Here is a 13,073-nt window from a genome sequence, read left to right on the forward strand (position 1 = left end):
GTGCCCTGCTCCAGTTCCCACAGTTTCTCAGTAAGCCTTGCTTGCACTAAGGCAAAAGGAGCATCTATTTCCAGACGAATTTGCTAATCTCATCAGTCATTCTTTGGGCTGATTTTTCAGGGATATATTTATACAAGCAGTCTGACCATTCCATCACACTGGGCAGTTATCGTCTCAAAGAAATAATATATTCTAAACACTAATGTAAAAATGATGCCACAGAATCAGGTTATTTTGTAAAAGTGTATTCTGATGGTTTATTTGACTGTTTTGTGTAGTTTATTAAGCAAAACAGTATTGCAGCTACTGGAGAAAGGCACTTTTCTGAAGTTTGCCTGAATTACCTTTGGACAAAGGAATTACTTTTGTCCCACCGAAGTTCTCCTTCTGTTGCCATACTCTCATTTAGTCAGTCCAGGCATTTGTACATGGCAAAGAGTTGAGAATACCCTGCATTTAGATTTTAATCAGAATTCCTCAGCTACCGAATGGACACTACATCTAAAGAAAGTGGACTCTCCATCTCTACTTTGTTTAAAAACAAATTCTTAAATTCAAACATAGAGCGAACATGGAACATGCAGTGTGATAACAAGGTGGGCCACTCAGTTTCATGTCATTAACATCACACCTTAGTTAAATACAAAGTCATATACAAAATAATCACCAGCTATGTGAGGCAGGACAATACTTTTTCATTAGTATTTCTGAAATGATTTAATACTTTCTGACTAGTATGTAACTTAATTAATTTGCCTTTATTTGAGGCCACACGTGGGTCCTTTGTGTGTATACATGTGTGGTACACACATTATTATGCTTAGTTCAGTGACTCAGCAGCAAGAATTCCATTTCCATGGGGCACATGGATATCCTCATGGGACTGTACTGAAGCTTGCCAGCACCTTTAGCAGTACATTGGATGTGCAAGCGCAGAGAGCTCCTGTTGTCAGTCAGTGCAGAGATTTTGCAGTCAGGTCCAGCAGTGCTGGTTTCCAGGAGGTCAGCTCAGCACTCGCACTCCTCTGCAGGGTGGTTTGACAGGCTGAGGCTCATTCCCTTCGTGTTTGTGCCAAATCTAGCTTCAGAGGGAGCCATGCATTGCTCTGGTCATGGGTCTCGTCATCTCCTTGCTCTGATGGCTTCCAGCTGTCTGAGAGGATCCCCTGCTCATCTAGGGCTCACCTTGCCAGGAAACACAATTTGACACTGAAAAGTTTTCAATTACTGAGCCCTGTCTTAAATCATGTAGGTCTTAGTTCAGATATTTAATTTTTCAGATAATTAATTTAATTTAATCCACCTGTGCTTTCCAATAAGGCCCTGCTTTCTGAATTGCCCATTTTGTAACTCAGGGGTCGGTACAGAAGTTATACATCTCTCTGTTGCACTGATCCACAGCTGGGGTAATAAAGCTTTATTTTCCCATAATTTCTTTGGCCTGGGGTATTAGATCTTGGTCTTCACTGATACAAGGGTGTAACATGAAATTTCTCTGTGGTTCTCTGTTCTCTGCTCACCTTTTCTATTTTTTGACCCATCAAAGAAGCAGAAAGAAATTTTCATCAGAAAAAAATCTTTAATGAATGGAAATAAATTATGAGAATGTTTTTGGTCACAATGTGAATAGAAGTCAAGGAAAATTACTGAGATAATAAAGAGATCACAGAGAATGAATCAGCTTAGAGAAGGAAGCAAACAACTTGGAATATCATTAGTTGATAAGAAAAATGGAGTAAGTTTTGAATGCTGTTTTGCAATTAATTTAGTGGCAATTTCTTATTTTTAACTCAAGGAAGGAGTCCGGCCTTACAGCCAAGCAAACCAATGTTAATAATAAATTTACATTCAAATCCATCAGTGTTTACTTAAAAAATATTTCCTTTCAAGAAAGAACTTATATGTAGTTGCACAATATAAAGCTAAAAATTGCAATTACCTTCTTTTCTTTTATTTTATTTCATTAACCTTAGACCTTGATCTACCTCTGGATCTTGTGGTCATAAGGCAGGATGAGTTATGGTGGTTCTTGTTGGAAGTTGTCTTCTGCTGTGCCTCCCACTTACTGGGGGCAGCATCCAGGCTCAGCAAGGTCCCAGGAAATTGCTGGGTATAACCATATTTAAGGCCATTGTTTTCTTAAAAATCAGAGAACAGCACGTGTGCTTTAAAATGTGTCATTTAAAAATGGAATTACTGTTCATGAGATACATGGCACTGCCCCAGTAATTAATGGATCCTTCACTTCTGAGTGAGACATTTCACAATTCCTTGAGACAGCATCTTGTTTTTTAGCTCATAGAAAGTGCTTCACTTTTAGCACCTGTGGCATCATCTCTAAAGCCTTGAAATATGAGAATGTGCAGCTTACTTAAAACTACATATAATTAATGTATCATACACCCCCGACACTGAAATGGGGAGTCGAGCTTGGTTTGTGTGAGAATACTGAAATTCAGAGTTTGGAAGTCTACACTGCATGGAGAGCTTAACCTCAAAATGGTGCAGGAGGAGAGGGAAACAAGAGACTTTTAATCTGTTGTCAAGAAAACCCAGAGTGTTGGTACATCTGGTAGTAGAGCAGTAGTAGATAGCAGGAGTGGTGAAACTAATGAGAAGGCTTTCTGTTTCAGCATCCTTTGCTTTAAATTCTTCACAAGTTTAAGTGTGTGATGACTTTTGTCTTCACATTTCCTCTCTGCTGCTTTCAGTTCTGATGAAGCTGACAGAGAATTAGCTTTCAGTCTGTATCTCCTCCTCTGCTGTCTTTCCTGGGAAAGCAGAGGAGAGCAATATGCTTTTTTCTTTTTGAAAAGAACAGTCAAAAAAACCCCAACACAAACCCAACCCTAAATAGAATTGTGAATTTGTGGGGAGTGTGGAGGAGAAATAACAGAGACTATTCAGAAACTGTTCCACTTGTTAAAATAAACATTCTCAAGTGCTACTTGCTAACTGATTCAAAATGAAAATACAGCTTTATTTTCCAACCCTTATTCTGAATTCTAAATATAAGAAGATTAGTATGAGCTACTACATCTCCTCTGATTGTTATGGGGTTTTCCCACTATATTCCCTTGGGCTCACATAAACTTCCTCTTACTTTGGACATTGTGCATACGTGCAATTGTTGGAACAAGAAGTAGATTTTGCCAGCATATATTGACTCATGTCTGCCAGCTTTGTTCTCTGCAGCAATGCCCTCAGTCAATATCATAAAGCAGATAATGTAACTTGTCCATGGCAGAAACTGTTGAAGCTGGAAAGGCTGGAATTAGAGAACATTCTAAAAAAGTTGAAACTGCCTCTTACAAGAACTTCGGTTCTATGTCTACAGCGCTTAAAACTCTGTTATTAGAGTATGGAAAAGTGTTGCTTTAACTCTGTCCTTGGTTTAAATAAGGCTGGAGCTTTATTTATATCTCTTCTATCATTTGTCTCACGAAGGCCTTAGAAAAGGGGTTCACATTAAAGGTGATTTCCAGTGCAGGAGCTGGAGAGTGTAGGACAGTGAGAGGAACCCTCCCAGCAATCAGAAAGCACAACTGTTGTTCCTCAGCTGCTTTTCTGTAATTGTGCTGGGGAGGTGATGGTGAGCTGTGTCCACTGCTGTGCCAAGGGAGGGAATTGATGCTGAGAATGGCTACCTACAACAGAGGCTAGTCAGAGTTCAAAGAGTAAAGTGGATATTTATTAAAGGTCTTTAATAGATACACCTTGGGCAGTTCAAGAGCCTGGCAGAGGCTACACCCAAGATGGACTAGGGTCATGAGTTTTTCAGACAGAAATAAGTTTGGTCTGTTTGCATATCAGAAGTTAATCCTCCAGTTGCAGCTTCAGGTAGTGAAGTCACATTGCCCCGGTTTGTGTCTTCTCCCCTGATTCCCTTTTGTTTGTATTTCTTGGAGCCTGAGGCAGAGTGTCCTTGGTTCTCAGGGCTGGAAGGATTGTTTTGTCTGACCAAAGCCTGAAGAGAGCTTGCTAACCCTTTATATGGAGTTCAGAGTTACACACTAATGCCGTGCAGGATCTGAAAAATAGAAAAGCTAAAACGTAAAGCATCAGAACCAGGGGTGTGATGTCCATTTGTTCCCTTGAATGCACCACTCAGGGTGAGCCTCAGGTTGGGTATGCTGCCCTGGCAGGACGTTGTGGCTGAAGGCTGTGGATGCTCACCTGCTGGGAAGTTACTCAGCTAAGGCTTGTGCAATCGGGGACTGTCTTTTTATGTCATTGATAGATTATTCAACTCAATCCTTTTGAAAGATGAGGACAGAAGAATGATAATGAAGACAGATGTAGTTCTCCCAGGATATTATAAAGGTGGAATCTAAACTAGTAAAGAGTTTGTGTTAATATAGTTACAAAAAGTGATGGTAAGACACAGAGACTTATATAAAGGAGCTAAACGCATGGAAGTCATAATATATACCTGATGAGGAAAGAGTTTCCTATTTAGATAAAAATAATTTCAGGAAATGATTGCCACATATGATGTTATTTAAAGGCACATTTTCATATTAAATCAAGATTTCTCACTTCTCTGAGCTTTCCTTAGAAGAATGAAATAATAAAATGCAACTGAATAAACTCCCTAAATTTGTTCTTTTTAATGCCTCCAGGAAGCGCATTAACCTATCCATTCCTTGGGTGAGGTAATTCAGATTTCAGTAACGTGGCTATTTGGAAGTCCTGTGTTGTTTTACAGGAGCACAAGACCAACCTCTCTACCAAGATTTTTTTTTTAATATAAAGCATGAAAGGAGCTGTTGTAAGATGGGTATCTGTGTGATGCCTTCAGTCTCTTCCCATGCTCAGGGCATACTCTTTGTTTTCTGCCTAGAGCCTCAGAGAGAGAAAAAGGGGTGATAAACCAAGCAAATAAAACCAAATAAAAACCCAACCAAAGAAACAAACCAAAAAACAACCTTGGAAATTTATATACTAAAGCAAGGAAAAGCAAAGCTTAGTTCTTGGTGGTTTACACTTTGTACTTCTGGTGAAGGGTACAGTTAGAAAATACATTTGACTTCATTGCTAAGATTTGGTCAGGAATCAACAAATGAAAAGAACACTGAATAGAGGAACTATTCTCTGAAAAACCATGGAAGTGTGAAGAATGACTTCTCCTCAAACTTCAGGAGAAGCAGAAGGGTTTTTATTTAATATCACTGTCATAATACAAGATCATAGGAAGGAAATAAGATGAAATCAGCTGATTTTTTTTGTAGTGCAAGTCATGCTTTGGAGTGTTATACTCATTTGCCTGATTCTGTCACTTCATCTTAATACTGGCCATGTCTAATGATGGAGTTTTGCATATATGTCTCACTTTAGTGATGGGTACATTTTTCAGTGTAGTGTTTATGAAGTGGTTTCGTTTAGAACTCAAAATAAGTTTCTGTCTGTACGTGACTGGAAGGAAGACTGGGGTGGATGAATGAACCTGTCCAAGAGCTGCACTTAGGAATGAAAAATTTCTCCGCCCCTATTCATCTTTGCTGTATATCCACAGATCACCAAGAGGAGGAAGGAAAAAAGTTTCCCTTTCTGACACATGCTTTCTCCAAAGCATTATCTTCTGAGTGGCAATATTTAATGGTAATTGAGGGTAGGATGTTTGGATGTACAGTGATGGGTTGGCCTCGGCTGGCTGCCAGACTCTCACCCAGCTGTGCTCTCCTTCCCCCTCTCAGGAGTACAGGGGGACAAAGGAGGATGGAAAAGCTCCTGGGCTGAGATAAAGACAGGGACATTTCATGCAGATTGCCATCATGGACAAAACAGATTCGCCTTGAAAAATGAATTTAATTTCCCATTGAAGTGCAGTTAGAGGGTTATAAACAGAGGTAGGACCTAAACCACCTTCCCCCAACTCTCCCCATCTCCAGCAGGAGTGGCACAGAGATATGAGGACCCTGGGGTTGGGGCTGTGGGGCCCTCATCTCCAGTAAACTTGGTATTCTTTGTGTGTCATCTCATCCAAGTCCTCCCATGCTGTCCATGATTGTGTGCTCCTACCTCACAGTCGTGTGGAACGCTTTATTTCTTATGTGCAAACAGGTAGAGAAAAACATGGTGTGTTTTAAAATCATCAGAGCATCCCAACCAAAACCAAGATGAAGGTACTGCAGTGTAGGCAACAAGCTCCCTGAAAGCTGCCAGTGCAGACCAGGTTTTGCATATTATATCTGCAGACATAATAAATAGAAAAATATATGAGTAAGGGTCTGACCCTACTGAAACAAATGGCAGACACTCTGATTTAAGTGGAGTTTTCACCTGTTGTTATTCCATGGCAAACTTTTATCATCAATGTGGTTTTATCCATGTCACTATGTGTGTATTTATGATTTTCTCACGTGATTCTGACTTAGACACATACCAGCTCAGCCCTGTGGGACCTCAATAGATCAGTTATATTTCTGACATGAAAATTCTTGTTGGAATTGCAAAATGGTTTAGGTTAGCAACTTGGTAATAGCTGTTATTCCTAGATAATAGTATTCCTCAATTGAAAATATTGTTGCAAAAAACCCCTATTGTTCTGTTAGCTCTCATATTTAGCTCTTGAAACAGCTTGGGTTCATGCTGATATTGGAAATACACCTTTCAAGTAGCAGAACTGCAAAATGGATGTAAAATTGCAGGAATGACCTAATGGGTGGAATTGTTAGGCCACTGTTGTGCAGTTCCAGTTTTCTTTAATGTAGTCATTTAAGCTGTCTTTGTCATAGTGTGTCATTTATCCTGAAGGGTTTAGAATCTTTCACTGTTTACGCTGATGATTGATCTTAGCTGAAATGAGACCATCTCTGGGTGGACTAGTAACAGCAATGTTACCATTTTTTTTTTTGAGAGAAGAAGTAGTAATGTATCATCCAACCCAAACAGAGGAGCTCAGAACCAATGGCGTGTTTGCCAAAGCTGTAAAATGCTCAAGTAGGCAAAGTTAATATTTTTTAAATAGGAATAGAACTTTGAAATTCTCAATAGACCAGTTGTCACTATTGGTAATGTGCATCGAGCCAGCAAGGCAGTACCTATGGGTTCTCTCACCTCTGTATAGACCGAATATTGTGACTTCACCCAGTGAGTAGAACACCACCAGTGTAATTATTTCACCTCCTCCTCTCACCATTTCAACTTAGGCTGTGTTTTGTTTGCTGTCTAAGCAGTGAGAAGTAACCCTTCATTTCAAAGGGTCAGCATAACTGCAGGACAAGAAAGCAGTACTTCAAGAGTTAGCTTTTTGCAAAGATGTTGAAACTGGAGGTAGGATTGGCCCACTGAAAATTTTCATAGGAAAGAAAAAATGCTGTCAATATGTGGTTTCTTAAAACTAAAACCAGAGGAAAAAAAACCAAAACAAAAACAAGTTTTATCAAAAGTCTTTTCCAATCCTGCCATGCTTTGCCTTCCTTTGGCTGAGCATTTGGCGTACTTGATGAGATGATGTATTTGGTACAAGTTCACTTCTGATAATAATTACCAACCTCCTTAACCAATGTGAAGAGTGCCTTCCTCCCCCCTCCCCTCTGTTTTTGTGAGAGACTAACCTCAGCTGTGCAGGGGTTGGTGGCATTTGCATGTGGAAATGCACTAATATGGATGTTTTTCTTTGTGTGTGCATCCTTGCAGTGTTGTATACCAGGATGGATTTTATGGTGCAGACATTTATGTAAGTATTCATTGATGTGCATGCTGTCCTTGTACATTACCAGAGTCATTCTTTTTACAAGTTTGCTGCCTAGCTTGACTCTGTTTTGTCTATTTACCATCCCTTGCCTGTCAGAAAGAATTGAGAGGAATATCTCTCACATTGGAAGACCTTTCTGTTCATTACATCTATCATTGTTCAGTGGAGCTGAATTAACTCTTCAATCAAATGCAGAATGAATGCAAAAAGATGTGAAAAATGTGTGTGTGTGTGGAGGGGCGTCTCCCTCCATAATTGAAGTTCAAAGAAAAAGTAAAACAAAGCAGAAACATTCTTTTACAAACCCCCCCAAGCTCTTGAAAAAAAAAATAATCAGGGCAAGCTGAACATTGTTAATACTTGAAGTATAAAAATTCTCATGGAGAGATACAGGTCTCCCAAATCCAGCCAACACTGGGGATATGTAGGTGCCATGGTGATAGTAGAGCTTAATGCCATTGCGAGTTAAAGGTATGGCAATGTATTGTCTGTGAGCTGAGTAAAATTCCGAAAATTGCACTTCTAAAATCCACTAATTTCAGTTTAAAGGAAATATGTAGAGACTGCTCACAATACAAGGAGATAATTTGTTAGGAAAGATTCACAGTCCTGGATCCATCATTATCTATGCACCCAATTGCTCACCCATTTAATCTTAAATAATATTTTTAACTTCATTTTTTTGCTATTTTTTTTCAAATTTTCATACATTGTTTTTTCTTGCCATCTTTTTTTTTTTTTTTTTCATTTTAAACATGTGCAAGAGGCTCCATATGTCTAAATGTGCAAGAGATTTCAGGGGGTGAGGCTAAATTACACTCTTCTAAAATTCTTATATCTAGTGTGTAGATGTAAAATATTTCACTGGTAGTAAGCAATATTTATTTTTGTTATTCTTTCAATAAGGAATCTGGTTCTAAGTTACAGGTCTTTTTTTCACCAGACAACTTTCTGTAAAATACTTGTACTGTTTCAGTTGAGATAAAATGAGACAGATGAGTTGAAATTTGTAGGAATATTAAAAATTAAATAGGCAGTGCTAGGAAACATCCCTTGTGTTCATTATCAGCAATCTGCTAGAATATTCCCAAGGGAACAGATTTTTGTTAGTAAGTTTTATATAAAGAAGGAAAACAATTTGAATTTAGGGATGAAGTAGGTTTTGTCTTTCTGATGGAGGTGGAAAGGCTGATCCTTCTCTGAAAATTCATTTGTGCAGCTTAAAAGCATACTTAAAATAAATTAGCGAGGGTTACAGTCCTCTCCCTGTGTACTTAAGTGCTCAGTGATGTTATCAGTAAGAAATTGTTTACAACACAGGAATCACCCACTGGCTGAAGCTGTGCTCAAGCCAAACAAGTGGCTCTGATCTCACCCAGTCACACCCAGTTTTTGAGCTGTATAGGACACAGTGTGGAATTTCTTCACGTGTGGTCTCCCATTTTCACATTCTTTCGAACTCTCAAAAGAGTTTGACATCGTTTTACTCAGTTTACCAACCCAGAAATCTGCAGGGCAGCAGGACACCTTTCTGAGGAGGGCTTGGGGTGAGAGGATAAGTGGGAACTGGATGTCACTGGAGCAGTTTGTGGGTTTGGAACCTACTACTGCTGAAAGCCAGGAATAGCTTGTTGGTGATCGACAATAATTTTTTTAAGTGGCCTCACACCCTCTCACAGACCTAATATTTTGTTTCCAAATGGAGGGTGGCTTCAATGAGAAAGGTATTGAATAAATTCCTCATTTCTAGTATAGCCTCAGTTTTGTTTGCAATATTTGTGTGCATTAGGAAATGGAATAAGTGCACTTGTTTTCCCTCAGTTGCAGCCTCGTGTTTCTGATTGCATATCTTAGTTCTCTTAATGCAACAGAATGTTTATCTTTATAGCAGGTGACAGAATTAAAACACTCTTCTGGAAATTTAGTTTCTTTATAATATACAAATCTTTTTATTTTATAAATAATTTTTCTTCACATTCATGCCTTCTTGCATATAAAGCATTTGCAGAGGAGGGAGAAGAGAGAGAGAAAGAACTGGCATAAATCAAATGAAACCTTAAAATTCACAGTGTATTAGTTCTTAGTGCAGCAGTTTGCAGCAGACCAAGTTATTTATTAAATCCCAATTGTTTATGACATAGTTCCACTCAGCTTTTCATTTTAAGTGCAGAGCTGAAGCTTTGCGAAATGACAAATGCTCTGTGGAAAAAAGAAAAAAAAAAAAAAGGAGAAAAAACATTTAAGCAGTGTAGGATTTAATGGTAGATTGAAGGGAAAGGAGCTGTGGAAATACCACAGAAAGCAAAACAGGAGGCACACAATAGTGAAAAGTCAGATAAAAAATGTGCATTGATGGGTACATCAGAAGAGGTTTCATCCTGCCCTGATAATACTGTGAAACAATAGATGGACTCGGCTATTCTCTGTCTAACTCAGGATCAGCAGAGCCTTTAGTGAGAGAGACCACAGATGTAGGGGAAGGGAGGGAGGGCAGACACAAAAAGGTCCTGGCTGAGTAAAAACTGCAGGGTGAACGAAGAACAGCAAAAATCCAGAGCTGCTCAATACTAACCAGTGGAATAGAAGAGATTAGGAATATAAAAATAGGTGAAAAGTACAGTCTAAAGTGAAAAATCAACAGCCATGATTCTAGATGTAATATAATATATTCTGTATTTCATATAATTCTGTATGGAATGTAATAATCCTTCTGAAATAGCTGAGCTATTGAATTCCCTTTTAAATGTGCCTTTGAGTAGGAAAAATAAAGGAGATTATTAGGAAGTAAGGAAGACCTTTTAAAATTAAGTATTGATTCACTAAGAGAAAAAGTCATTAAAAGAGAATTAAAGTTGCCTGCCAGCAAATATAGAAGTTCTTAGATGAAGATTGACACCTGTGAAAATAAGAAAATACACTTCACAAAATGAAGCAAAAAATAGTAACAGTCTCAGAAATATGCAGTTAGAATAATAGCTCTGCTTTATCTTAAATCTGTTCCTTTTTTTTTTTATTACCATTGTCATAAAGAATGTTTTCAGAACATGTCAGTCATCAATCCACACCTAAAATGTGGGAAGGCTCAGAAAAAGGGAACTTTCCCCACCAGCTCCAGAACCCTGTCACCAGCAGCTCCAGAAGCCCCTGGGTAATGGTTTAACCATGGCCATTAGTCAATTAATTTATTGCTCACAGCAAGGTTTTCCAAAATTCCCAGGATTCTGGACCTGGGATACTGCAGCTGGAGAGAATCCATGCTAAAATGTACTGGTGTAGGCTTTAATTTACTTTTCTGAGCTGCTGGGCAAGAGTAAGGCAGATTTTTATGGTCAGGGGAATGGAATGAGACCGTTTTCTAACAGCTATTGCCATCACCTTTAGCTCAAAGCCAGGGTGGAGCTGAGGATGGAGGATTAATTTGTTTCCCCAGGGAAAAGCAGAGGTAATTATCTAAGCAGCATTCCCCTGAGCCCGGGTGAAGTCCCTGGAAGCCATCAGAGCCCCTGAAAGGCACTGTTCTGATGTGAAAAACAAGGATTTGCAGGTAGCACTGAAGGTTTTCTTCGGAGAACCAAGGATTTTTTGTGTTTTGCCAGTGGAAGGGTGTGCCATTTCCTGTGACTCACAGAAACAGAGTGAGAGGAGGAGAAATGACTTTGCCAAGGGCAAAAGGGTCCCCAAGGAGCAGTGGGTTGTTCTTTCCACTGCTCTGTGTGCTGGAACACTTCCTGATACCCTTTTAAAAGTTGGGGTAGGTAGGGATGAAACCTCTTTTGATCTCCTCTTTATTTGTGATGTTAACAGTACATTCAGAAAGGCACCAGGCCAATCCTAGTGGTTGTGTTGGGCTGGAATTCGTGCAGGTGGTGCCTGGATATTTCACCAGAGTATTTCTGAGGCATCAGCTACCTCTGGGAACATGACAGAGAAATACCCCAAACCCTGCACACACAGGCCAGGTCCACAATTTGAGCCAGCACAAATTGGAGATGGATTTTTTTTTTCCTACTATTAATTTTCCCAGTCAAAGTTTTACTCAGCGGACAGAACAAACAGTGTTTAAATCTCACTAGCACGTGAGTGCAGGAAAATGAACTGACACTTTCTGTATTCTGCAGCTCTGGGTGTAATTCATGTAACTTTTAATACTATTCTTCTATTTGTGGTTAATAAGGCAGGTCTAATTCTCAACACTAGAGAAGGTTTGGAAACTTGATTAATTTATGTTCACAAAATACTCCGAGATCCTCGAGTGCAAGGAAGTATAGGAAGTATAAATTGAGGAAAATTAACTCTCACCATTCATATGAAATATTAAATATGTAGCTAATAGAAAGAAAAAAACCACCAAAAATACTCATCATTTAGAGTCACTTTGTGTTTCATTACATCTGAGATCATGAGAAAAAAAGTGATTTGGCTATTTTATGAGGAGGTGCACACATGGTTTTGTAATCTCTAGATTCTGTCTGGGTAAGTTTTTTTTGTGGAAATTAGCCTTAATGCAGATATACACACTTTATTTAAAATTCAGTTGTATTTTTCTGTTCATTTCCATTTTGTCATATCTTATTCAAACTGTGATTTCTTTCTAAAATTGATTAAGATTTGTCTGTAAAAATCACCAACTGATCTCTGACAGATCCCACTGCTCTATTTCTGTTTGCCTGAGCCAGAGATGTATAAAACATTGCGAGGAAAACTCTAATGAGCTGCTCTGGGGAATTTGCCTAAATTCCTTCATTACATCTTTCTTTCCATCCTTCCTCCTTCATTCAAATCATTCCATTTCTGTTTCTTTATAGAGCAGTGCTGCAGGAGCCTGTGTGTGGCAATAAGTTACCACGGGTGCTGCAGGGAAAACCTCCCCATGCTGGGTGTAGACTCATGTCAAATCATGCGGACACTCAAATAAATATGTGAGAAAATGGATTTTATCTGTACAAATGGCAAAAGTAGTCCACCAGCAGCATTTTATTTTTCAGATTCAGTCACAAAGTTACAGACAGTGGTATTATTGTTAATTTTTCAAACAATTTAAGCTGCTCTAAGACTGTTTTTTCATTGGTCTGGAAGTAGCAAATATGGGAATGCAGATGAGGCAGTAAACGTTTTTTTCATTATGATATCTGAAGTTTTTATTTTCAAGTATTTTCAGTATTATTATTTTCAAAATAATAATCCAAATCATAAAAATCAGATACTTTCTGCCTGAATTTAAATATAAGGGAAAAAAAAAAAGAATTCCTAGAACATCTCTATCACATAGGAACTGAAAATTGGGGGTTTTAATGTAATTATTGCATAATTTTGTTCTAAGTATTTTATTTTGCAGTGTAGTCTAAGGCATGAGGATGATTATTTGATATTACTG

At 38.6% G+C, this 13,073-nt stretch overlaps 1 protein-coding gene across 20 annotated transcripts in view; it reads left to right on the forward strand.

Moving 5' to 3' along the window:
* Positions 1–13,073, forward strand: part of RBFOX1 (RNA binding fox-1 homolog 1) — a 773,912-nt gene that overhangs the window by 727,618 nt on the left and 33,221 nt on the right. For 17 of the 20 annotated variants that reach the window (XM_066330221.1, XM_066330227.1, XM_066330215.1 and 14 more), the window contains one exon: positions 7,642–7,681. The exons of the other annotated variants lie outside the window; for them this stretch is intronic. In XM_066330221.1, the coding sequence (XP_066186318.1) occupies positions 7,642–7,681 (40 nt within the window). The remainder of the gene's footprint in view (positions 1–7,641; positions 7,682–13,073) is intronic. 20 annotated transcript variants of the gene reach the window in all.

The sequence above is a fragment of the Sylvia atricapilla genome, chromosome 15, assembly GCF_009819655.1.
Source record: "Sylvia atricapilla isolate bSylAtr1 chromosome 15, bSylAtr1.pri, whole genome shotgun sequence".
NCBI lineage: Eukaryota > Metazoa > Chordata > Aves > Passeriformes > Sylviidae > Sylvia > Sylvia atricapilla.